Raw genomic sequence first — 27,814 nt, forward strand, 5'->3', positions numbered from 1 at the left:
ATATAACATATTTTGCTTAAAAAGTGTTTGTAGTATTTTTGCTAAGACAGTTAGATAAAAAAAAAAGGAATCCTATAAAAGTAAAAGGCACCAAAAGTCAAACGATTGTAGATATAGAGAAGAAATGTCTAAATTTCCTGGATAGATGCTGCATTGTTTTTAATGTTTTATAGAGTATATATTATTTCGTCAGTTGTTCATGTGTTTCCTTTACATGTACATAAGAACATCTTTGAAGGAAAGGAGGCCATTTGGCCCACCTAAGCTTGTCAGGTTCCTTGTAGCTGGTTCATTTTAGAACTTTGTCAAGTTGGGTCTTAAAGGAGCCAACTGATTCTGCCTCAATATGAATAAGTAGCCCATTCCACACCCTCATCACTCTTTGTGTGAAGAAGTGTCTCCTTCCCTCTGACCTAAGTCTATCTGTTCTTAATTTATTTCTCCCCTCTTGTCTCTACACAGCTAACTTGTTTGTATTTTTGTACAGTAGGTGTGCACTTCTGTTTCTCCATACATGCCAACAGTCCCTATATGGTTGGGACAGTCCCGATTTCCTAGCAAATGTCCCGCGTCCCGATGCATAGGAAGAAAGTCCCGATATTTACACATAGAAAAAAATTAATTTATTCTGCACAGTAGAGTTATGCTCTTCGTGCAGCTGATACATCTGCTCATCACTAACTTACCGGTATACAAAGGTAAGAACGCTTCATTGTGTCTATGTTTACTGTCATGCTGGTCGTGTGGTGTTGAGGAGATACGTCTATTATTATACGATAGAGTGTTTTTTGCGTATGACCCCTCCCGTGTGTATGATGCGTATAACACCCCGCCCCCCCACCCCCCCCGGGGACGAGCGTCCCGCTGCACAGTTTCCAAATGTTGGCAAGTATGTTACTAGCTTGTAGCAAATCTATTTTGTCTTTTAGGTCAGTATATAGTATTTCATTAGCCTCTAGATCAAAAGTGAACCTGAAATATTCTCTGAGACTTCAGACACCCTGCATATTTCTATTAACGTGTAAATTCAATTTTTCTAACTTCTGCAGTAGTACATTTTAGTAGATAGACTTCACACACTCTGAATGTGCATAATATCATTTGTATCTGTTTATTATCCTATATGTGTTCTTAATCATCATGCAGTCATGATTCTGCACACATGAATATTTGGTATCTTTAATAAAGTCAAGGTGCCATTTCTGCAATGAGGCCATGTGACAGAGAGTAAAGGAATTTGAACTGTAAATCTCCCTCCCGACCAGAAAGGGCGCTTTGTAAGGTTGGTGGTAAGCTTGCCCGTAGACGGGCTAACTCGCTGGTAGGATGGAACCGGAAGTTGGCCATCTTGGGGGAAGCGCGTAGATGCAAGTGCCCTGAGTGATTCCATTGCAATCAGCTGCAAGGCAGACTTCAATTGGAGCAACCATGGCGACGGGCTGATTGTGGGGAGGAGTTCTGGTAGTACAAAGGGGACGCATCTACGTCAGTACGGCCCCTTACTGCTGATGAATTAACCAAGCCGGAATGCTATTGTTTGTTTTGTTTTGTCATTGTATGTGAAGACGATTAAGAGCGAGGGAGCTGCAGCCACGGAGCCAGCACAAACACCCAGAGCACTAACGCACTACACTACACTGCACAGCACGAAACCACAGAGGGACACCAAGCACTTTTCCGTGCACATAGTGGATTATAAATTGTATTGTGTTATTATTTGGGGACTGAAACCTGCCGTGTTGCACCCTAGTTGGTAGAGGGTTGCTTTATTATTTTGTTTAAATAAACATCGTTTGGGAAAGGAACTTTACTGTGTGGACCTTGATTATTCACCTGCACCACTCGCACCCTGACAGGCCAGCACAAAAATAACCACAGGGGGTGCACAAGTGTGCACCAGTATTTTCTTCCCCCTTAAAACAATATGTTTATTAGAGATTTGCAATGAAAAAACTGCAATGGAAAACAAATTCACTGTTTAAGAGGGAGAAAATGACTGGTGCACATACCTTACTCATACAGCTCCAATGTTAAAATATGTTATCCATGGTTATGCGTGCAGAAACAGTAATACATGATAATTAAGAAGACTACAATGTGATAATATGCAGATACAAACATACATATTGTGCAATTATTATTATTTTCTCCCTTGGAATTACAGAAAGAAAAAAATACACATGCTGTTTCGTAAAAGATGTAAAAACTAAAAACCATGAAAAGCTGCCTTTATGTACTGTGATATGGAGCAAACAGCAAGTGAACAGGCATCAAGAACCATCATGTTTTGTTTCTATCTAGCAACTTAAAAAGACAAAGAGCCTTTTTCTTCCACTGTGTAGAATATAGCTCCTCTGAGTTTTCAGTGTTAACTGGTCCCCAGCCATTCAGTTGTATCAGAGCCCAATACTATTACATTTTAAGCCATTTTTATAAGCCGTTGATTGCTTTTTCCCTGCTTCAGTGCCTGGAATTGAGGCCAAGTGGGTGGCTCCCTGATGTGATTGCCTGCTGTTTTCTGCCTGGGACTATTGCTAAAGGCACCTGCAGCAACTATCATGTTATCCTCTCCTGCGGTGGGCACATTATCACTGCACTCACATAATTTGATATTTGTACTGAAGAAATATGATGTGCTCTACCAAGTTACATGGTGGCTCATACCAGCGAGTTTGTGGGTTCTGTTGTTTTAATTAGCTTAAAAAAGGTTCATGTGCTCTGAAGCAGACTGGTTTCTTCTCCAAAGGGCCCTTAAATCTGATGAGAATGTGGTAACATTTCCATGAGATCCACATGAAGAGCTACAGTACGTTTCAAACACTTCAGACAGATTCTCAAAGCTAGTTACTCCAAATCGTGATTAGCGCAACATTTTTCTGAATGGAAATAAACACGAATTATATGTCTAAAAGTCCCCTGAATGAAGTCTTAGTTGTTTATTTCTGGTTTGGTAATTTTTATTGGGTGTTTCTCCCTTCTGAGAATGTAGCCCATAGTGTTAGTTGCAGACACAATAATCTGAGATACAGTACATGTTTTTTCATCCCTGTAACAGGGGAGATCTGTGCTGACTCTGCTGGCGTGTTCACAGTGCTGCAGGAAGAGGGCAGCAGTCGTCCAACAACCGCCTGTGGGTCATGACAGTGAGACGGGGAGGTGATAGAGAGTGTGTGTGGACTTTCCCTCTCTCTGAATGGCTGGAAGGCGGGTCTTGGGGAGATTGTTGGCCCTATAAGATAATGCTCTGCTGTTTCCTCAGGTCTGCCTTTTTAGATGCGCTGGGTGTGCGGAAAGTGCTGGTCGGGAGTGAGAACCAGCGGGGAGGAAGAAGCCTCCTGATAGAGAGAAACAGGGAGAGCGGGGAACATTTGGGCAGGCCCAGAGTATTGTACAGGCTAGCATAGTGAGCCGGGAGAGTAGGACGGTGATCCGGGTCGTGCGGGTAGCGGCGACCGGGATATCGCTGCTAAGTGCAGCACCTTTTTCTTTGTAGTTTTATTACTGTGTTTTATTTTCTCTTTTTCTTTCACCTTCTATTTTCAGTATTGTTTGGAGCACCTGCAAGTGCTACTGCCCGTGAACTAGTTTACCAGACCTCTGGTATTCGCCGTGGTTCTGTTTACCATCGCTGGCAAGCAGACCACGGACACACAGCGCCCTCTGCGGGCTAAAGAAAACAAATACACCCTTGAAAAATAAAACTGGGCACCTGTGTGGTGACTCCAAGTACACCTGTCTGTCTCTGTGTCAGTGACTTACCCACCACCCTTCCACAATCCCATATATAAACAATATTGTAATTTTAGTGTTTAAACTCTATTTATATGAAGTGACTTATTTTAATGAATGATACATTATTCCCTTGGGCCAGCTTTGCTAGAGAACTGCTTTACTGTATTTGGTAATATTGAATACACAACTAGGTTATCTGATGATTTGTGTCATGACATTTTTTTTGTTTTTGTTTCTGTAAAGTATTTGGGCTTTGTAAACACAGTAATTTTCCACAGTACTTTTTTGGTGGAAAACTTCCAGTTAATTATTGTCAAACCACAAAAGCTTTGTCAGTTTGGCCCAACGTTTGTAAATATGGAATTTAGTCCAGCCACATGTGCAGTATTTAACTATGTGATCATTGAGCATGCTATTATAGTAACACGCTAAAAAAATGTAGTTGGAGAGCCCTGTGACCCAAATAACTGAAAAGAGAAATATGAAAAACAATGTATGGTGCCAGAGATTTGCAGAGATGGATAGCCTGGATGATTCCTCAGTAGCACACATTTACCATTTTAAGACAAAAGGATCATGCCAATAGATTATTTTACATTTAAAATTCCAATCAATATTAAAGTGAAACACACACCACATTCCCATATACACAAATATAAATCTGACTATCTGAAAATACTGACATATACTACACCAAATTTTTTTTTTTTTTTTATAGAACAACAGTATAGTATACTGCAGTATTTATATTTATAATAGACAAGAGTCATTCCTACGAACTTTGGTTGACATTGGTTTCAGCCTCATGATTGCCTTTCTCTTTTACTGAAAATGAATACAGATTTGAAAGAAACAGAACACGTCTTTGGACATTTTGTTTAGTTAACATGTGAAACAGCTGATTGCAAAAAGAAACCATTTACTGAAACAGATGACTTGTTTTAATCCAGTTGCTGAAGGGTAATTCCCATGTTACAGTAAGTACATACTGCACAGTAATATAATTATTATTAGGGAGAGCTGAGGTAGTTGGGGAGTCATTTCTTTTGCTTGGGCCTTACATTTCATCAAAACCACATCTTTGTGAGCACTATATTGAGGTCTATCTCCATAGCTTACACACAGTAAGTAAAGGTAGACTAGGACCGTCTTTTGTTTTAAATTAAACTGCGACCTCGTCAGGTTTTGTGAAATAGCGCAGAATACCTTGTTTTAAACTGTAACAGTTTCTAAATAAGACACCATTTAGGGTCCAGTAACACAACCGATTCTCAAGCCTAACTGACAGAGCATTGCTGTAATGCGCTATGGGAGCTCAGCAGCAATCATGACAATGTAAGACAAACTTCCTTATGGGCAAACACTGATCCATCTGAATTGTAGCCAAACAGGACTTTTGAGTTTCTCATCTGCTTTCAAAATTATACTACAGTCCCTCGCTTCTTGGGTACTGTCCTCTGTCTCAGAGGCCCATTGTTTTCTATCAGTGGCCCTAAGAGACCTTTTGCTTTCATTAAAGCAGGTTGGCAAGAACACACAGAGTGGTAATGTTCAGAGTTATCAAATCCCCTATCTGACTCTTTACTCAATTACTTTATTAAACATTTTACCTTTTAACAGAGGCTTTAATTGAAATTGATTAAAGGCACTTTAGGGTCTATAAAATGCAATTAAGCAGGTGTATACTGTACTTTGGGTTTTTGACAACAACAGTCTTAAGTGAACAAATTCTGTCATTGAGCATGAAGAAGGACGATACCTTCACTATCACCCTGGTATAGTATTAAGTTGATAATGCTTCTGCTTTTCTGTCATGGCTATTCCACTAGTACCTGTATATTGTTCATACATGTGGAACTGTAGTGGATTCCTTGTGATTTACAATGGCCAGATTTCTGAAAGGAATAAACATATCTCCACCAGACCAATAAATGAGTTTTTTGCAAGGTTTTTGAAAATCTGTGCTGGATAACTACTGTTAGGGGCAGAGTGAAACAAAACATACAGGCTTTAATGTAAGGACGAAGGCCAATGGTTGTTTAATGTGTAAGGGGGATGTACAGCACTGTTGTAATGTTGTAAATGTTATGTTGTAAGCTCTAAAATACTGAAGAAAAAATATAAATGTGTGTATATATATATATATATATATATATATATATATATATATATATATATATATATATATATATAACAAGGGCAAAGGGAACGTCTCTTTTGGACTTTTTAATATACCATTAAAACTGCTGGCACAGATTGCTATTATATAGACAACAATAAGAAACCAAACACACAGTTACTGCAGATTCAACCAATAAAACCTAATAAAGATGAAAGTTTAAGATTCAGAAACTATTCATTGTATTTGTTTTCTGTAAAACAAAGCCAGTTAATGTAATACTTTTAGCATTGCATTTATGCAACATGAGCACAAATATCAGAATATTAAGGTAAATGTGTTACAGTAGTCTCTGCATATAGGAACACCTCCTAAGAGAACACTTCGCCTAAGGGAACACCCATAGGGTGAAACGTAATTTTCCCATTGTAAATGCTCTGCCTAAAGGATGTAGCATCAGGTTGGGTCATAATATCATTCTGTTTATGAAATTAACAGAAATTGAATATACAGGGGGGTCCTAAGCCATTCTCTGTGTCTGCTTGGTTTCTTGTCACAAACTCCCCCACTGACAAAGAATGCTTTTAAAAAGAGTCGTAAACTAAATACTTCACCATCGCTGAATAAATCCTGTGGCGCCAGGGGTGTCTTCCACAAGGTAAAAACCAGACGGTTTTGAATGCTTTGACACCATGGACAGAGAACAGTCCACCTCATAAGTCCAGCTGACAGGGGCAAAACAGCGGACCAAATGAGAACACTGGGCAATCTCTGAATGAGAGCAGCCAATGGGAAAACACCCCACGTGGACTCGGGCACAGCCCCAAATAAACAAACTATCCAATCACCGGGGTGAGATGATGATTAGAAAAGGATGAGCGCAACTTTCAATGGGGGCCCCCAGACATGCAGAACAAGACTCTGAACTTTGACAATTTGAAGACCCGCAGCCTGCGATCGGCTTGAACAGAGATACTGTTTTCAGAAACTCTGATAAGGGATAACAACTCCAGTGTACCTGGGTGTGGGAGTCCGCCGCTTAAAACGTCTAAAATCCTAAAAGTACTTGGAATCAAATCTCTAACTTAGCCACTACTGATCACCAGAGGAAGCTAGTTGGACATATCATTTGAAGTCTACAGAGATTGAAATATATTCAGTCTGTTATTAAGCTAGCAGTGCCGGCATCTACGGTGGAATATCCCAGATATACTCAGACGAAGAGTGTACGTTTTGTGGAGGATTTGCTGGAATACCTAAATAGTTAATGACTCTTGTTTTTGCAAACACATTTCTTTTCTGTCCCCTGGTGTGGAGACGCAACGCAAGGAAGACAGACCCTGGAATTTGAACTTTCCTTGCCAGCTGGACAGCCTTTGAGTGCCTGTTTTGATGAGATACGGACCGGCTGGAAGAGGCAGCGAAAGTCTGTTAAGTATTCAACACATAGTGTTTTTATGCCCTTATGAACTTGAGAATAAGCAGACCTTAAAGTAAAATTAATGTTTTGTTTGAGGTAGAATGTAAGAAATGTATTATTGCTTTCATGCTTTCATGCTTTCATTCAATGACCACTACAGTAATTGTTTATTTGTATGTGATTGATACAAACTGATGTGGGTTTTACAAGGCAATTATCATCCAAAGTAGCTGTCTTGATAGTAGATAATTCTTGTAAGGTTGTCTGGATACAAAGAGCGTCTTTGAGAATTGCCTTCTAAACCAAAACATCTATATGAGACTGTAGAAGGGTGGTAGGTAATTCACTGAGTGCAGTGCAGTATCAGTGCAGGCACACTCACAGGTGCTCAAACAAAAGAATAAACAAAAGGAGAAAAGAAAAAGGAAAATAAAACACAGTAATCAAAAACTACAAATAAAAGGTGCTGCACTTGGCAGCTTCACCCCGACTATTGCTACCCGCACGGTCCGGGTCTCCATCCTACTCTCGCCGCTCCCTCAGCCTGCTAAAAATACTGATGGGATCTGCCCACGGTTTTCCCCGCTAACACTATTTTCTTTCTTTTGTTCTCTTTTGGGATTTTCCTCCCCGGCTGTGTCTCGGTTATGGACCAGAGCATCCGCACGTCTTTTCAGAAGGGCAGACCTGAGGGAACAGCAGAATGTTATTTTATAGGGCCAGCAATCCCCCCCAAGACCCGCCTCTCAGCCATTCAGAGAGAAGGAAAGCCCGCACACCCTCTCTCCCACCTCTCCCTGTCACTACCATGACTGACAGGCGAATATTGAATGGCTGCTGCCCTCTTCCTGCAGCACTTTAAATACATCAGAAGAGTCAGCACAGGTCAGCCCCTGTTACAGAGGCTGATTTAACGATGCTTTGATGATCAAATATTAACGAAAGTAAATATTTGTGTTACTAACAATACCCCTATTAAGACTAACCTTTGTCTTAAGTAACTGTCAGGAATGTAGTTGTAACCTTTAAGGGTATCTGCCATAGATTGCTAATCAGCTATCGGGAGTGGGGTGTCGTTTTGTTTAAATGTTCCTTTTAGTACTGCTTAGTTTAGTTAATTTTTCCTTTCTGTATTACTGTAGTTTAGTTGTTGCACCTTTATTTTTCCTTTATTTAGTTTTCATTTCCAATAAAACTGTTCCTTTGTATTCACTAGAAGCGGTGTCCAGTCTGATTATTTCAATATAGGTTGGTCCTACATGATTTTGAATTCAAATAAGGTATTATATGATTACAACTTAAACTAGTCCAAATATATATATACTACATAAACTACAAGGAACAGGAACTTCGCTTAAAAGAACACCTTTTTGTCACCGATAGTGATTTGTTCACAACTGATACAGTACTGTTTTGTAACCCGATAACTCATCATCATCAAACTTAAATTCAAATGGTTTATTCAATCATTTCAAAACTGACTTGTCTGTTTCTATTGCTACAAAAAGTGAGAAATTGTTTGTGAGAAAACCTGAATCAAACACAAGTCACCGAGCAATTTGGTGTTTCCCGTTCTGGTGAGTTGCTTCACCATTCTGTTAAATAATTTTGTGCATGTCTTGTACTCCTGTACAGGTATTTATAATTAATCTAGAGCTGCTGCTGCATTTTTTAACGTGTGTAGGGGTCCTGTGTTAATTTAGTTTGATAGTTAATTTATTAACGTTAGTTTGTCTAACTTTATTATTATAGTTTATTAACATACATTAGCCTATTGCTTTTCTCTTACGTATTCTGTTCATTTCATATGTTGATGCACGTGCATCATGACAATACATATTTATTTATTTATTGATTAATATCGAGTCTGTGGTCAACTCTGGCTCAGAACACTTTGCTTGCTTCCTGAGGGGCGTTCTCTTTCCCTACTGTATGCCCAGGTAATACATTCTCCTTAAAGTAGGATGCGAAAACAAGAATAAGAAAGCTTTATTCGAAAAACCTTAGGATTCTTTATGATATTTGCAAGTTAATTTATTTTACAGCATACAGATTCTACAATTAAGAAAAATAATCTACGATATTAATTGCCACTTTCTACTTCACTGGTATGTAAAAAAAAAATGAAACAATACTTCAAATGAAGCAGTTCACGCAGTATTTTCTCAGCTGTGTTCCTCTATGAACCAGCACTCCACATTCTACCTTGGTGATTGCCTTCTCTCTTAGGATTAATAAATAGCGTAGTGTCACTGAACCAAGTCAGAGACCAACTAAACATCTGTTTTACTGGAATAAAATCACTTTGCAGGTTTAGACTGAGGTAGACATCATTGCACTGGAGGAAGTACAGAGAACGGCAACTAGGCTGATCCCAGGACATAATGAGCTATGAGGAAAGGTTAAAAAAATTACATCTCTTCAGTCTAGAAAAAAGATGGGAAAGAGGGGACTTCATTGAAGTCTATAAAATCATGGAAGGTATAGATAAAGTTAATCCAAGACACTTCAAATTTAGCACAGAGAAAAACAAGAGGGCATAAATGGAAGCTGAGTAAAACTATCTTGTATCTATTGACCTGTATGAATTATTTCAGTCAGGCTTCAGAGCTAAACACAGTACAGAGATAGCTCTGGTTAAGGTTGTTAATGACCTTCTGATGGCTGCGGATGCAGGTCTAATTAATATTCTCATCCTTTTGGATCGGAGTGCAGCGGCACGGTCGACCATGAGGTATTGCTGAGTCACTGAGAATTATGTAGACATCTCTGGTACGTTGCTTCGGTGGTTTAAATCCTCTGTGTCTGACAGACAAGATTTTGTGGACATGGGGAGTTTTAAATCTGAAAAAATGCATTTCTTAGCTGGTGTTCATCAGGGCTGTTTTGGGACCTCCTTTTCAGGATTTACATTTTACCCCTTGGTCAGATAATTCTTTGTCATGGAATAAATGTTCATTGTTATGCTGATGACACAATTATATCTGCAGGCTAAACCTGGGGCAGGATGTTTCTGTTCTACATGATTGTTTGTCAGAAATTAAAATATGGATACAACACAATTTCTTGCAGCTAAATTTGATAAAACTGAGGTGATGTTAATTGGCTCTTCAAAACAGCTTTGCAAAGCCAATAGCGTAAGCTTATTAATTGATAGTGTGGAAATAAATTCTACTGCTTTAGCAATTTGAGACCGTCTCTGTCCATCTCAGATGCAGAGAAGCTGGTTCACACTTTTATTTCCACACACATTGATTATTGTAATGGTCTGTTGGCTGGGGTGTCTGGCAGGGTCCTTCAGAGACTCCAGCTGGTACAGAATTCAGCAGCTCGGGTTTTAACTAGAACTGCTGGATTTGAGCATATAACCCCAGTCCTGGCTTCCCTCCATTGGCTGCCAGTGAGGTTCAGGGTCGATTTCAAGATTTTACTTCTTACCTACATGGCACTTAATGATTTGGCTCCTAAATATCTTAAAGACCTTCTACATGTTTATGCCCCCTCTCGTGCCCTGCGATCAGCTGATCTAAATCTTCTCGTGGTTCCTAAAGCTAGGCTGCGGTCGATGGGTGACCAGGCTTTCTCTTGCTATGCCCCGTGCCTATGGAACACACTGCCACTCACTGTAAGGGTGGCCCCTTCTCTTGATGTTTTTAAATCTTGCCTGAAGACGTACATTTATACTTAAGCTTTTTAAATTATTTTTAGCGTATTGGTGTTGATTTTATTTTTGTTTTGCTGGGTTTGTTACTTAAAATTTTATTGGAAAAAGACCATATGAGCTATAATTAGCCTGTTTACAACGGCGTCCAACAGTACCAAATTACAATCCCATAAAAACACAGAATATACATTTAAAACTCTACACATCATATACATACACAGAGCTTCTTCAGATAATGAACAACACATTTTTTAATTAACGATGGGAAGTCTCTGATCTAATCCCATCGGCAGTGCATTCCAATCTGAAACTGCAGCAAAAGCTAAGCATTTCGTAAGCTGTAATCACAGGTAAACTCCTGGAATAGATTACTCAAATAAACAGGCAGTTTGTTAAATGCCCCTTTAAAAAGAATCTGATTCCAGTGAAAATTCCTTCTATTATCAGGTGACGACAAGTTTAACCTGGAATACAAGGTACAGTGATGTTCTAAAGGAGTACACTGAAGAACAAATCATTATTATTATTATTATTATTATTATTATTATTATTATTATTATTATTATAACAGAAAGTAGGAAGCACTTTTAAAATGCATGGAATAGCCTTCCAAGTTATTAAATATGAGCTAAAACAATGGGAATATTTAAAAAAAAAAAAAAAGATTCTGTGCTTTTAAACGTTCATATGTCCTAGATTCAGGGTTTGAAAAGCAGCTCAGACTGGCTCAGCATGTGACCTCTGTGTGCCACTGGCCCAGCATCATGGGAAAATCCTTTCTAAAATAAGTATAGTAGGTCAAGAACTAATGAAGGAGGTTTATATAAAACGAGACGAACAAGATTTTGTAAATAATGATTGTGTATTATCCCGATTCTATTGAATGCCTTCATCTGATTTTGCAAACTATCATAATAAGCTTGACCCGTTCATTTGTAACGTTTTCATGTTTAGGAAGTAGTACTCAGGGAGATGGTGGCTGAATTCTCAAAATGTTTGTTTTATTTGAAACTACAGAACATTTCTGTCAGGGGACAGTATGTACAAAAATCTTCAGTAATATACAATTAAACAAGAACTGTTGAGTATTAAATGGCAGTGTTTATATTTATATTTGATAGTGAAAAAGAAATAAATAAAAATCAAGATAGATAAAGAAAGAAGGAAAAGTCTATGTATTGATTTATGTCTTCATTTATTTCAATATTTATTAATGTATTTATTTATTTATTTATGTTTTTTTTTACCAAATATATAGGATATCCTTCAGCATAGTTAGTTCTCAGAAATTAACATTCCTTTTTGTCCAGTGGGGATCACAAATAGGGTTACTCTAATCAACCAGTATTGAGAGGAACCGTACTTACTTGCGCCAATAATGACCACAATGAGCGTTACACTGACAGGAAACCAAAATTTTTCAGAGATCAAGATCAGAATCTCAGAATGATGATGATGACTCGCAAAATCTCCAATATGTAAAAAATATAACAAAGTAAATTTCAATAAATCATTTAATATAAAGGACAAAATAAATATAAATGTCAAAATATGTGTTCCTTAGTATATTTCCATGTTGACAACACAAGTTGATTGTCATTAAACTTGGATGTCCTGTAATATACATGTGCATGGATAAACGTGCCTGGGGTCTGCAAAAAAATACGTTATGAGAAAATGATTTTTACCTTACTTTGGCGACTTATTTCTCTTACTGTATGACAGGTATTGACTTTCTTGTCATACAGTTGGGAACTACAGATTAAAAGTGTAATGGTGTGTGGCAGAGCAGGGCTCTGCCCTTAGAAATACTGGCAGGGAAGGAGTTAAATTCTCCTCCCTGCCCAGATTGATTGCGTCAGGTTGGAGCAATCAACCCATTAATCATTCAATTAAGGACTCAGCCACCTGGCACAAAAGGAGGCCTCAGCCTCCCATTTGGGGAGAGAGAGTTCTGGAAGGAGAAGAAGAAGAAGAAGAAGAGTGTTTTTGTTTGTGCTGTGTTTTATTAGTTATTGAATCCAGTGAAGGCAACACCCAGCCTGGAAGCCTTAATTTGTAAGTTTTTGTTTGTGTCTATTTTGTGTTTTGAAACCTTTTTGTTTGGCCCTCGTGCCTGTTTATTTTGTATGTTTGTTTATTAAAAAGCTTTATTTTGAACTTTATACTGTCTCTGAGTCTCAACCTCTGTCATCCTTGTCACATGGTGCTTTTGGCTGATTTACTTTTGCTGTGCCAATACCCTGAAAACACGTAAACTATCCTTGCTGTATAGAGAGTCTCTGGCAGTTCTCGCTGATAATTTGGCACGAGGAACTACTGTTCCTCTCAATGTAATGATGTAAGTGTACAGTTTGAATTATCAGGCTTGGAAAAGTATGATGCAACAGATTTGATGAGATTAACATGTAGCTGGAAAAAAGCATGTAAGGGAAATAGAATTGAATGCAATAAGCGGAGCAAATGCTGATCAAGCATTATGTTGATCTGATAAATATATTGACAGTGAGTCTAAATAAAAATTGCACCAAAAAGCTGTTTTTCTTAAATTTGTTTTTCATGTATTTCCAACAAAAGGGTAATTGAATATAGGCCAACTGCCCATCACATAACTTACAAATGTTATACAACCTGTGCAAGCCATTTTGTTAGGTTTATGTAATAGCTTCCTCTGCTGAGATCATTCCTACTTAATTTAGCTTTCTGATTAAGAACCATCTCCATGGGGACTGGTCTGACTCTTTACTGTCATTGTAGTCCTTTATCAAGCAGGAATGCCTCAGGAATTCATACTTTGGTTCCTTACCTACATAACCTGGAGTCCCACATGCCGTTGACATGACATCTCCTGTTCCTTCCATTTTAGATAACCCAAAGTCACTGATCATAATCTTGGACTCGTCAGCAGGGTTAAAGTATAACAGGTTTTCTGGCTGGGTACAAGAAGGACAACACAAAACGGTTCAACTGAATATACAACTGACAACACACTTTGTTACCTCGACTACAATAGAAGTAGCTGTTCAGCAAAGAATTGTGTAACCTAGCTAATTTGCATATACTATGAATTAATGTGCTCAGTGTTTTTTTTTTTTTTAACCAAAGTTTCTCTGTGATTTACCTTGTCTTTACCAAGGTTTTACTGTGGTTTATTACACAACTATGCTTTTAACATGGTATGCTGACGTTAACTTTTATAAACAAAATGAGCATTTTTTATTTTATTCCATAGAAAAATTGGCTTGACAGTTCTAATATTTTCCAGTCAGCTACTGTTAGCATCATGAGATAGTTGCCAAGGCCATTGTCACAGATGGAAAATAAAGAGGGATGACTGATCTTACTCGTTCTAATACAGTTTTACAATCATCAGTAAGTCTGCACAGAGTTTCTACTAGAATTGAAAAACTGTGATGTCACCAAAGTGTATTGTCTCATTCTTCTGTGAGAAATGTTTGATCACTAAAGTAATAAGATTTCTGCAGACGAATGATGCCTGACAAAATGTATTTTATTGAACTGTTCAGGTCAGTTGTGTTTTGTTTTGTTTTTCAAATATACTGTATGACAATCGACAATTTTGAATTTTTTTTTGTGAATTACAATAGTTTAACATATGTCTAATTATATATAATAAAAGGAATCAATTTGTGGTGTGTGGTCTCTACCAAACAGTTGAGTTAATCTTGTCCAATGGCAACAACATAGAATAATATAATCAATCATGTTATGCTGTTAAAAGTACAATTATTACAGCATAATTACAATGAAATAAGTGCTATGAATCAAGATTCTGTGTGAAGGCAAATACCTTTAAGCAATGATATCACTCCTGGAAACAAGGAGCTTGACTAAATACTAATAACTTTTTTTTTTTTTAAGTTTAGGAGGAAAGGGTTGACTCTTAAGGTCACTGCACACCAGTATTCAAAATGAAGGAGGAAAAAATACCTGTCATTGTAAAATACTTACAGCTTTATAAAGATCATTGCAATTATAAAGATACAGAGATGAAAGATAATATATGGGAGTCCATTTTGAAGTTGCTGGATAAGCCTAGTATGTATGATTTATTGCCATCATGTTGCTGAATATGGACCAGTCTTGATCATAGTTTTGTCAATAGCAATTCTTTATACTTTTATAGATATGTCAGTTTTCAAACTTGTCGCATCGCGTCTGGGCCATTTCGATGTGTATGCTCATGTTGCTGCGAAAGTATCTTGCATAGCGGCCTTAAAAGTGACAAACTCCAATATATATAGTTATCCAAGCGTTTCTGATTCAGGGATATGGTCAAATGAATGCTCCACATAATGTTTACTTACTATATGGTGCTATATTTTATTTGGCAATATACAATCTTGCAGTCCTGCAAAAATATGTAGAACTGGCAACAACACCAAAAAAATGTTTTTTTGTTTCTTTTCTTTTTAAATGCCCTGCTATGTTCAGCTCCCCAGTGAAAATGGTACATTACCTTGAGGTCTCTGTGGACTATGCTCATTTGGTGTAGATAATTGACAGCGTCCAAAACCTGCCGTATCAGGGTACTGGCATCCTTCTCTGTGTAAAATCCTTTCTCCACTATTCGGTCAAACAGCTCGCCTCCCGAGACCCTGTAAAAAAAAAAAGTGAGGGGAAATGCATTCACTATTTCACTAAGAGCAGTCATTCGAGTATTGGAATGATGTTTTAGCAAAGGATGTGAACATGCATATTCAGTTGCTCTCACAGATGTGAGGGCGCCAAAAGAAACAATGGATTTTGACATTGATCACAATGAAAGCTAGTCTGATTGAGAAAGGTTCATGCATAAGAATTATGAATGAATCAAAGTTACATCACGAAGAATTAGCGTAATGAACAAAAACATAAATGTACAGAACTAGATTAGAAAGTGGAATATCATTTTATTAACAGTACAGATATTGACGACCTAAACTCTTTCCCTATAATTGATAAGCACTGACACCTGGTGATTACAGTTCTGACCGTTCTTCAAGGCACTTTACAAGGACTTTTGATGTGTTTCTTGTTGAAACTGGAACAGAAATTGGAACCGAAGAGCCTCTTCCTGTATAGCAGATTAAAACTGTCATCACACTAGAAGTTACTTTGAAACAGAATGAGAATTTAGACGACTGACTGACTGAAATCATGTTGCCACATTAAAACTGTATTTTTTTAATAAGGATTATATCAAAATCTTTAAATCTGCTAGAATTTCCATTTAACAGCAGCAATCACTGTCCTCTCGAAAACTTTTACGAGGCAAAAGAGAGGAGTGTTCACTTATTTAACAGCTGAGAAAAACATGGTGGAGTTCCTGACATCAGTGACATGCAATAAGAGTTGCATGAAAATGATTACACTATGTAACACAATTTTTGTTCCTGGGTAGTAAGTGTTATTTCCTAATTGCTTATGCCTCAAAAGTATAGAAAATGGCTGTTATTCCCCACAAACTTTGCTTTTGTGACCAGGACAGTGATATTTTGAAATGTACCTATTTCCAATGAGAAAACGGGCGAATTTGTGTCTTTTCGTTCACATAAAGTCAGAAAAAAACAACATATGAATCCAAATTAACATGTATTTATACTAAAGTAATACAAAAATGACTACAAAAGATTTAGAAGTGAGTAGTTTTTCGAGATTTACGATTGTACTGTAAATCACTTTCACGAATCAGCCCCCAAATGTAGTCTCCCATCATGTTCTTGTTATACTGTCCTTGGTAGCGGCGTTCAAAGTCCAGTATATCCTGGTGGAAGCGCTCGCCTTGCTCCTCCGAGTACGCTCCCATGTTCTCCTTGAATTTATCAAGATGAGCATCAAGGATATGGACTTTGAGGGACATCCTACAGCCCACTGTGCCGTAGTTCTTCACCAGAGTCTCAACCAGCTCCACATAGTTTTCTGCCTTGTGATTGCCCAGGAAGCCCCGAACCACTGCAACAAAGCTGATCCAAGCCACTTTCTCCTTACTAGTGAGCTTCTTGGGGAATTCATTGCACTCCAGGATCTTCTTTATCTGTGGTCCGACAAAGACACCGGCTTTGACCTTTGCCTCAGACAGCTTAGGGAAGAAGTCTTGAAGGTACTTGAAGGCTGCTGACTACTTATCTAGAGCTCTGACAAATTGTTTCATAAGGCCCAATTTGATGTGCAGTGGTGGCATCAGCACCTTCCGGGGGTCCACCAGTGGCACTTGATGTTGTTCCTCCCCACAGAGAACTCGGTCCGCTGTGGCCAGTCCCGCCTGTGGTAGTGCGCCTTGGTGTCCCTGCTGTCCCAAAGGCAAAGATAGCAGGGAAACTTGATAAAACCGCCTTGGAGACCCATCAGGAATGCCACCATTTTGAAGTCTCCTATGACCTTGATGCCATCTCAGAAAAATGCAGATATGTATCCACTAAGGCAGCTGGAACTAAACTGAACTGGTGAGCTTAAGGCCCCTGTATTTATACTACTATTTATATTACTGGAAAGTTCTAGAAAGTTCTAGAAGTTACTCCAAGTTTACTCAGCACTGAATCTATCTGGAATGTTCCGGAAAATAGGTAAATTTCAAAATATCACTGTCCTGGTCACAAAAGCAAAGTTTGTGGGGAATAATAACCATTTTCTATACTTTTGAGGCATAAGCAATTAGGAAATAACACTTACTACCCAGGAACCAAAAAAAAAAAAAAAAAATTTGTTACACGGTGTAATCAGACTTGCAAGTCCTAGACTATGCCAGACACAAAATCTCCCGAGTGCCGTAAATGAACTATAATTAATTTAGTTTACAAGTAAAAGAAATATAGTGTCTGTCTAAACCCAAGTTAAAACTATTGGATGTAGGATAACACATTATTGGTTATGGGCTTAGTTTAGTTAATGAAGGTACTTGATTTTGAAATGTTTCACACTACTTCTTATGCAACAGATCTTTTAATATGGTATACCCATACCTGTCAACACTGCTTTCGTAAACTGAAATCTTAGTGGCCTAAAATGAAGTGAATACCTACATAAGACCACAAATATCAATATTGCTGTATATAAATACATGTTATCAATCAATCTGAATTTCTAAAGCAAAGTTGATGCTGAAATTGTAATAAAAATGCTTATCTTTCACTATGTTTACACTTTCCTGCAGAATATTTCAATGTGTGAGTCTAGGAACATGTCTACTACAGATTTGCTAAACTAGTCACAACATACAAAGATGTCTGCATATGTAACTTTCTTAATCTATGTTTTTCCTTTGGCAATGGTTATTGAAGCACTGGTTTTCTGAGAGTCACTGGTTTTTTGGTGTTTTTGTGATCTCTCGTGCTTACCACACACATCATCATTCTTGCTCCCATGTCTCACCGTTAAAATCAGTCCTGCATAGATTACAGAAATCATGTTGTTTTCCAATGTTGCTTAGGATTATGAGAATATGTTGTGGTCCAAGAAGCTTGACATTTAGATCAATATTTTTTTTTTTTACTGGACCAGGAGGGCTTACTACACAGCAACCATCGTAGATGGTCAACTACTGAATACCTGCCTGCCACAGGTCTCCCCAGGGTCCTAAACCCTGCTAAGTGTTATTATTATTATTTATTTCTTAGCAGACACCCTTATCCAGGGCAACATACAATTGTTACAAGATATCACATTATTTTTACATACAATTATATTATTTTTTACATACAATTACCCATTTATACATTTGGGTTTTTACTGGAGCAATCTAGGTAAAGTACCTTGCTCAAGGGTACAGCAGCAGTGTCCCCACCTGGGATTGAACCCACGACCCTCTAGTCAAGAGTCCTGAGACCTAACCACTACTCCACACTGCTGAGGATTGTACAGACGGGGATTGCAGTAACCACAGACCGTACATGCCTTTTGCTGAAATTAAAGGTTTACTGACATAAAGGGGTTTAACAGTAGTTTTGAGCAAAATACAGGAGAAAATCTGTCTTGATAGTTGTCCTGGCGGCGCGTCCAAAAAACGGGAGAGTCCTGGCAAATATGGAAGAGTTGACAGATCATCAGCATATATGGAATAAATCTGCAGATGTTTCACAGAGTTGTATTATTTAGGAAGCGATGATGCAAAGCATTTATACTTGTAGGCAAAGCGATTCACACCTGTGAACTGTAATTGATAAGCCTTAGTCAAGAATCTCACCAAAACAGGCTTGTGAATGTGAATATGCTGCAACTTATTCATTCATAAAGATGCATCTTTTTATATTGACATTGTTATTCTGAACGCAGGATATATAATTCTACAGTTGTTGTTGATTTTATACAGTTGTATCTCAATGGTGGTATAACACCACACGACAGCTTCCAGTAAAACTGCCGAAATAGAAATCGTATGCAAAAAAGGATGAGTCAGTTTCATTTTTTTGAGATAAAAAAGAAGCTATTGCTAAGTGCGTCAAATCAGCTTTCATCTCAAAGACCTTAATCCCGATGGTAGGTTTTAGTACTCCCTTGTGTGCAGTACAGCATTTTGAGACGTGTGTGAGAGTAAGTCAACCTACTCAAGGTTAATCTGTGATAACTAAGCAGCTTCACAGTGCTGCCAGTCCATCGTCTTTCAAAGTGCATCACCAAAACCAAAACGATGCAGGGAAGAAAACAGTCACCATCATTCTTTTAGAAAGCTTTTTCTCAAGGCAAGTTCTAATTAATCTCATTAGGAAACTAGTACTAGTACAGGAGAAAGAAATACAACACAGAATAATAACTAAGTAAAGGTAAATTTGTTTTTAAAAGACTTTCTTCCTGTTGGACAATACCAGTGACATTAAAACTCCACCACTTCTATAAAAACAAAATAAGAGACATTACTAATGTGAAAAAGTAGTTAACCATGACTTACATCCACTGTATGTTCATGTAAAAATAGAAGTTTGACATAGACAGATGGCTCCATATACTCTCCAGATTGTGCTAAAGAAGGTCCTTTGCAAGTTTTATCACTATTGTTGGTTCTCTAATTATTTGTGAAAACGACAGGGTGACATACAGGGTTAGGGTCCAGGGGACAGACATAAAGCATCTATTTACCCCCGTATTCTATTACTTGTAATAACCTCAGTCAAAAAATGCCCTTTAAGTTTCATTTCAATTGGATAAGTAGCCATCCATATCAATGTAAAACTGTAATGTAAAAATTAGGTCCTTTGAAAGTTTCCTCATAATTAATCAGGGGAAAAAAAAACTAGGAGTGGCCCTATGCTTTCAAACTACCAGCGTGTTTCATAGAGGATCTGTGGTGGTTTGAGAAAATTGCAGTGACATTATTTATTTTTATTGAAACTAGAAATAGTGAGGTCCCCACAGGGAGGTACTGTATGATTCCTTCCCCTTCACGGAAATGCTCTCTTCTTTCTTCATTGAAATTAATTGGTGCAAGATTCATGTTCCACCAGGATAATGACAAACTCAGTCAGTACATGCTGAACATTATCAGTAACCCTAAACCATAAAGGTAAAATATAAGACTCCTGTAAAGGGAATATAGACAACTCAATATCTGTACTAAGAAATACGAGTAGGTACCATAAAACATTAACATTACTCTATGGTTAGGAAAATAAGTGTATATAAACTGTCTGTAGTTCTTCACTTTTGCACAAGTAACAGTATATCTGTTCTATGTGGTATTCTATGTACATACACTATTTGGCATATACTGTAGTTACTGTATACATTAATACAAGTATACTTTCTGTTTTAGCATCATTTGACCACAGGAGGGCCCCAGTACCATTTTACTCACTCTGAACAAGCTGGTTGACATTGGGCTGTCATTTCCCCTCATATGAAGACAGTAACTGTCCTCTACAGCTTAGCACGGTAAAGTAGGAAACAAGACACACACGTGTGGCTTCTTTATGTTCTGTGAATCTTAAACAGAATTTAGTCTTGAACAGTGACTTTCAAACCTGGAATGCATACATTTTATTGTAAATGTGATTTCAAAATATTTTAAATTATTATATAAGTGGCAACCATTTTGAGCAATTTCCCCTCTGTTAGTTCAACAAGAAATCCAATATGTGATGTCTGTTTATTATTTTACTTTGGGGTTTGGGGTGGGGCACTTAATAACATTATACAACAGCTATCTGAATCTAGATACACTGAAATAGACTACAGAGGCAGTTATAATAGCCTTTACAAAACAGCAGTGCAAGTGAAATCCCATAATTTTACAAGACCTGATAATTAAATGACATCCTATTAAATTTGGTCAGGTCATGATTACACAATTGCAGATCCCTCACTAGTAAACTGCATCATCCACTCAAGCCTGAGACAAATAACCACTGTCATTAGGCTACAGTTTAAGTACTATAGAAACCCCCATGGCCTCAATAGAGCTCATGGAAACATGTCTAATTAGTACATTTGGTACATCATATCTAACATATATTTGCCCCTCCTGCTCTCTCTTCCTTCTCTCCTCTCTCCATTACCGATGTCCAGCTTATTGTTGAAATCAACTACTGCCACATGCCTCTTGGACCCCTGGCCAACAAATCTTGTCTGTCTCTGTGCTTCTGACCTTGCTTCTTCCATGCACACTCTCAACCTGTCCCTGGTTTCAGGCCTGGTTCCTGCTGCCCTCAAGTGCCTGAGTAACACCAGTGCTTAAAAAACCCTCCCTTGACCCGGCTGTCTTATCTAACTTCCGTCCCATATGCAATCTTCATTTTCTCTACAAAACTCTTGAAAGGGCTGTAGCCAGCCAGCTGATTAAACATCTCACAGATAACAATCTGCTTGAATCTCTGCAGTCTGGCTTCCGGCTGCATCACAGTACCAAAACTGCTCTGCTCCGGATTGTAAATTAACTTCTGCTTAATGCTGATGCTGCTCCCTCTGTCCTTGTCCTCCCTGACCTAACTGCTGCTGTTGATACCATAGATCATGGCATTCTTCTTGACCGGCTTCAGAAGTATGCTGGGATCTCTGGAACATGTCTCTCCTGGCTGTCCTCTTAGCTATCTGGACGCATGCAGTCTGTTTTCTATGATAGAAGCAGTGCTGATGCAAACCCGGTCACTTGCGGTGTCCCTCAAGGGTCTGTTCTTGGGCCTCTTCTCTTCAACATCTACATGCTTCCCTTGGGTCACCTCATCCGACCACATAGCTTCATGTTTCACTCCTATGCAGATGACACCCAGCTCTTCCTAAAACTAGACCCTGGATGTCCCTCTGCCATGGTCCGGCTCTCAGCTTGAATCCAAGAGATTGAGGCCTGGGTGTCTGCCAATTTTCTTCAGCTCAACACTAACAAATCTGAACTTCTTCTAGTAGGATTGAAAACTCAATTAAAAAATCTCACTATTGCTTCCTTGAACCTTGAAAACTGTCTGCTGCTGCCTTCCCCCACTGTACGAAGCCTTGGTGTATTCTGGATAGTTACCTCTCCTTTGATGCCCAAATCTCCTCTGTAATCAAATCCTCCTTCTACCACCTCCAAAACATCTCAAAGGTCCGTCCCTACCTTTCCCTCCCTTTCCCTCCTGGATGCAGAGATACTCTGTCGTGCATCTCCTCTCGACTCGACTACTGCAACTCTCTCTATGGTGGTCTTCCATCATGCGCCATAAACCGATTGCAGCTGGTTCAAAATACAGCTGCTAGGAACCAGATGTAAAAAAACAGGATCACATTACCCCCTATATTGCCCAGCTGCACTGGCTACCTATAAAGTTCAGGATTACTTTCAAAATTCTCCTGCTTGCCTACAAGGTCCTTCATCACACAGGTCCAGAGTATCTCTCCAACCTGCTGACCTGCTATGTCCCTGCACGCAACCTGAGGTACTCTGACTCTGGCTTGCTTGTTATACCCAAGCACCACACTTGGAGACTGCTCTTTTAGCTTCATGGCCCCGACTCTCTGGAACCCTCTCCCAGTTTTAGTGCGTGTAGCTCCTACAGTCGCTCACTTGAAATCAACTCGCAAGACCCACTTGCTCTCTCTTGCTTTCAATGCTCTTTAAGCCTGATATCTGTTATTAGCTGTTGTCTAAATTGCTATTTCAGGTTTTTCACTCCATTCTCCACAAGAATTTTCTAAGAATACAATTAAAAAGAAGGAAAAAAAACTTCCATGGGTGTCAATTGTTCAGTTCTTCTGGACAGATGCTTCAGAGCTTTATCAGTTAGAAAGTTAAGTGAAAGCGATTTTCTAAAATAATTTAATTAAGTGCAACAGGTGCTTAGGCAGCATTTCATGATTTTAATGCACAAGGATTCGCATGACAGGTTTTTATAAGGAATAAGAAAAAACATAACTGTCAAAAAGCGTTAAATCAGAGTTTCTTCTTGCTAACCAAGTCAAATTCTCCTGTCACATAAAGGAGTGAGAAAAAACTACTTCCATAACACTCTCATACACAGCTACAGGTACATGCATGGGAAAACAGGTACCAACCAAATTGATCATTTACATTGGATGTTATGATATAAAGTATTATAAGCAACAGATACTCCTAAATTAGGAAAATTAGCTTTGACTTTTTAAGTATTGAAGTTTCACCAAACTACAAACACATTTTACTGCCCAATTTGAAATTCTCAGTTTAAATGTTGTGTCACAATTGCAGCCCACTTACTGAGTGCTGATCTCTGGTTTGTTAATAAAATTAAATGTATTTATTTGAAGGCAGTAAATAGGTAAAGTGCATCACAAGATAAAAATCTTCCAAGTGTATAAGCATACAAATCGTAAATGGGTCAAGGTTTTTTCTGTGTATGTTTTAACTGTCAAGATTGGTTTGATCATATGTTGTACCTTTAATTTATATTTAGTTGCATAGGGATTCCAAATACAATGACAGGACCCAGTACAGAATCAATAGTCTATAAATTTGACTTACCGTACACCCATAAAATATGAACCAATGGCCATTTTGTCTTGCCAGCTGTCCTACTGCATGTCTATGATGACACATATGAAACCTTGTCACGCAACAGCTATAATAGTGGATGCATCATGTACATTTAGAAACAATTGATATTCATTGCAAAAAGTGCTGCATGTGTTTCTTGGTATTCTGGCACCACCAGCATCCTTATTAAAGGTCGTTGAAAGGTTTGTGGTGAACAATTTGCTTTTTGTCTTGTTTATTCACAAAAGTGAAGTGAGCACACACAGGACGGCCAAGTATTTTATGTAAACATGTTGAGGTACTGAAGTTAAGGAGAATCTGATCTGCTGAGTAGTACCAGCACTTTGTACATAGGTCTCAATAATATCCTGCTGTGGTGTGCTCTGCTCTGCAGATGCATTGCTTACTGCAGCAGTCTGTACAGAAGCAGTAGATGCCACATGCAGCAGCTCTACTCTATGATAGTATCCAAAGAGAGTGAGATGGAACCGAGCTGGCTGTTTCAGTAAGCTGTTTAAATTTCCCCAGAGGCACTCCAAGGAGCTGAATATAACAAGGCTGTGCAGGGTAAGCCACACTAATTTAACCAATCAGTAAGAGGTAATATTATCAAGGTATGTGCTTGAAATTGAGTCTAAATAATGAATACACAACATAGATATTATATTAAGGTTACAGTCTCTAATTCCATTGTTTTATATTTTACTTCCTGGACAACTGAATGCTCTAATTTCAGGGTCAAATGCTCAGTAATCACTTAAAATATGTTCTATGGTTTATAGCTCCCCCTTCTGTGCAACCATGCAACAAACTGCAGAACAGATTAAACACAGATGACCTCTATGTGTTGCATTGGTTTTCATGGCAGGTGTTCTTGTTTCTGTAACAATAATGTTCATTTGTGAGACATTGATGTTGTTTGCATGTTGTGAATTGTCAGAATAAAATCTAACACAGATTCACAAAAGCCTGGTCACATGAATCAATTTGCCATGTGTAATGGGAAAGACGTCAAAATCACTGAACTTCATGTGAACCTCAAGCAACGAATGCACTCGTATCCCCCTTAAAGAAAAAGCTCAGCAAGCACTTCTAATATCTACACAAGAAAGGACTTAAATGTCATGAAATATAAGGCTTTTTAAGTCATTTCTGTTTTGTTTTATGGGGGAACAGATTTGAAGCGCTACGACTTTATAAAAATGCTAAAAACAAGAAACTCCAAGCAACTACATTTCTACCTTATTATAATCATACAATCATCTTTACTGGACATCACCAATAATTCATCCCTTTAAAATGATGCTGTATTAGAGTATCTGCTCCATAATACAAATACAAAACTGCACTACACTGAAAACATATATACTGTACAATCTTACTATGATTGCAAACCTGATGATTTCCGAATATAATTAACATTTCAAGTAGGGTCACTAGTTTTTATTCTAAAACAGTATTTATTAAAAGTCCAGCCATAGGGTACTGTGAGCTAAGTGTGTTCCATTATGATTGACTCAGTCACTGTCAAATTCTGATGCATTATCTCTCTGACACATAGAGAGCAAAGGCCTAACGAGTACACCAAGGTCCCAACTCATCTACTGGTGTGATAACAGAATTTATTGATGTCATTTTCCTGAGGGATATGAGCTCTTGCTGCTGCCCTGAAGCTGCCCGGTTTGTCGGTTTAATATCTTGATGTGCACAAGAAAATATGCTACATTGTGTAAGTAATGCCACTGTTTACTAAAATCTTGTAGGTAGAAATGTATTCTCCAGGTTTCCTTTTTGGGTTCATCTAGGTCATTCTCACGCCATTTATTCAAAGGACCTTGGTAATCATTTCCAAAAGTCATAATATAGCAATCATAAAATGTGCTTGGATATTTTGTTGTTTCCCTTGCTTATACCATGATTTTCACAATGCTTTATATTTATCTGTGAATAACCTTTCTTGCCTGAGCTTTACCATAATTTACCACATGTGGCTATGCTTTAACATGGTATGCATTTGTAAGGGTATAAGCAGTAGACAATTTTCCATATTCAGTACTGTAATCTCCTTTCTTCTCATTTGTTTGTTTTAAATACAGATGCACACTATACCCACCATGGCAGGAGCCATGGTGTGTTGCTTGTGATGACATGGATTTATAGAGGGGCAAATGTCCTTTAAGTCTCTAAAATAGATGTAATTTCCCTTCCTTTAGCCTATTGTTATGGGCAGCAGTGTGGAGTAGTGGTTAGGGCTCTGGACTCTTGACCGGAGGGTTGTGGGTTCAATCCCCAGTGGGGGACACTGCTGCTGTACCCTTGAGCAAGGTACTTTACCTAGATTGCTCCAGTAAAAACCCAACTGTATAAATGGGTAATTGTATGAAAAAAATAATGTGATATCTGTATAATGTGAAATAATGTATAATGTGATATCTTGTAACAATTGTAAGTCGCCCTGGATAAGGGCGTCTGCTAAGAAATAAATAATAATAATAATAATAATAATAATAATTGTTTTTACAAACAAACAAACAAAAACAAAACCGGTTTGTTTGGATTTCTCAAGCCCTAATTATACATACAGCGCTACACTTTTATTATATTTTTTGAAGGTTTGAATTGCTTAACTGTATATCTTCTCTAACTCAGAATGACTGCTTCTTCCATGAAATTTCAAAACAAACCAGATAAATACCAAGGAACCAATAAGCAAGATGTGAATTTGGCATACAAAAGCACTAATTAACATTGTATTGATGTATGGCCCCAATGCTATAACAAGGTTAGCAAAAGCCAATTAAAGGCTGCAGAAATGAATACCATGAGGTTGTTTTTAAAACTATAAGCAAGAAAAAGAGTACATTTTAGCTTTCACTTGGCAACACTGACACACAATGCTTGCTGGGAATGAATAGCTCCAAAACAATGAGCATTGTAACTGAGTGTGTACTCTTTCCCCCAATTCAAATATTCCCCAATACGTAATATAAAAAAAAATGGTTAGTGAAGTACTTTATGGTATTCCACAGAGTGTTCTGAAAAAAGGACACCAATTCCAAGATGCTACTGTACAAAAAAAAAAATTGTGAATTTTTATAGGAAGAGAGTCAACTGCAGCAAAAACAAAACAAAACAAAAAAAAACTGTCCTGGTGAGCATCCCACTGAAAAACGCTTGGTCCTTAAAGGGTTAACCACATTATATGTAATTATAAAATATGTATGTAGTCTGCATCTTTCCCCTTTATCTGTTTTCTTTTATTATGTGTATGTTTATAAATTAATATTTCAGCTCCCTTTGATGCAATATCAAGCACTAACTTCAGCTTTTTTATGTGAAACAAATACTAAGTAAGTAACTGTTACACATTATGAAGGCGCATTTGTCTTGTCAAAATTACAAACTTCTTTTTGGCAAGCATTATTTTAAAAAAATCTACATCTAGCATTCAAATAAATGCACATTTTTGTAATCCATGCTCTGACGTCATCATATTTAACCAAAATGCTATAAATCCCATCGACTGTGCTCCACCAATCCTGTTTAATTTACACACCACAGCCCACCAGAAGTACTATGTAACATCCTGTACACTCTCCAGTCCTTTTTTAATATTTCACATTGCTTCCCACCCACCTCGTCTTCGTATTCCAGTGTGTTTTTTATATGTACCTTGAGCGAAGCTGGTGACTCAGTGAGTGCAATAAGCTACGTTAGAAATGAATAGATTAATTTGCTACACAAGGTAACTGTTGTGGGAACCAGCACTGGATCTCAGGATGACCCAAGCCCCAGTGCATTATTTGTCAAACAAAACTCTTAATCCTGCAAAATTGAAATGCCATTTATCTACAAATATTTTAAAAGAAACAGGAACTTTGCCATTAGCAGCTTTCAATGCGTAAAATGACAACGTTCCCTGATGAGCCGGTAGAGAACATTCAAGCCCAGGAATCTCATTAAGTT

General features: G+C 38.0%; 1 protein-coding gene across 1 annotated transcript in view; it reads right to left on the reverse strand.

Annotated features, from left to right (window-relative positions):
* LOC117414917 (calcium/calmodulin-dependent protein kinase type 1D) overlaps positions 1-27,814 on the reverse strand; it is a 106,328-nt gene that overhangs the window by 18,982 nt on the left and 59,532 nt on the right. Inside the window, exons 4-5 of the mRNA XM_059027280.1 lie at positions 15,416-15,554; positions 13,742-13,868 (exon numbers count right to left, since the gene is read on the reverse strand). Coding sequence (XP_058883263.1) covers positions 13,742-13,868; positions 15,416-15,554 — 266 coding nt within the window. The remainder of the gene's footprint in view (positions 1-13,741; positions 13,869-15,415; positions 15,555-27,814) is intronic.

This window comes from Acipenser ruthenus, chromosome 7 (assembly GCF_902713425.1).
Source record: "Acipenser ruthenus chromosome 7, fAciRut3.2 maternal haplotype, whole genome shotgun sequence".
Taxonomy (NCBI): domain Eukaryota; kingdom Metazoa; phylum Chordata; class Actinopteri; order Acipenseriformes; family Acipenseridae; genus Acipenser; species Acipenser ruthenus.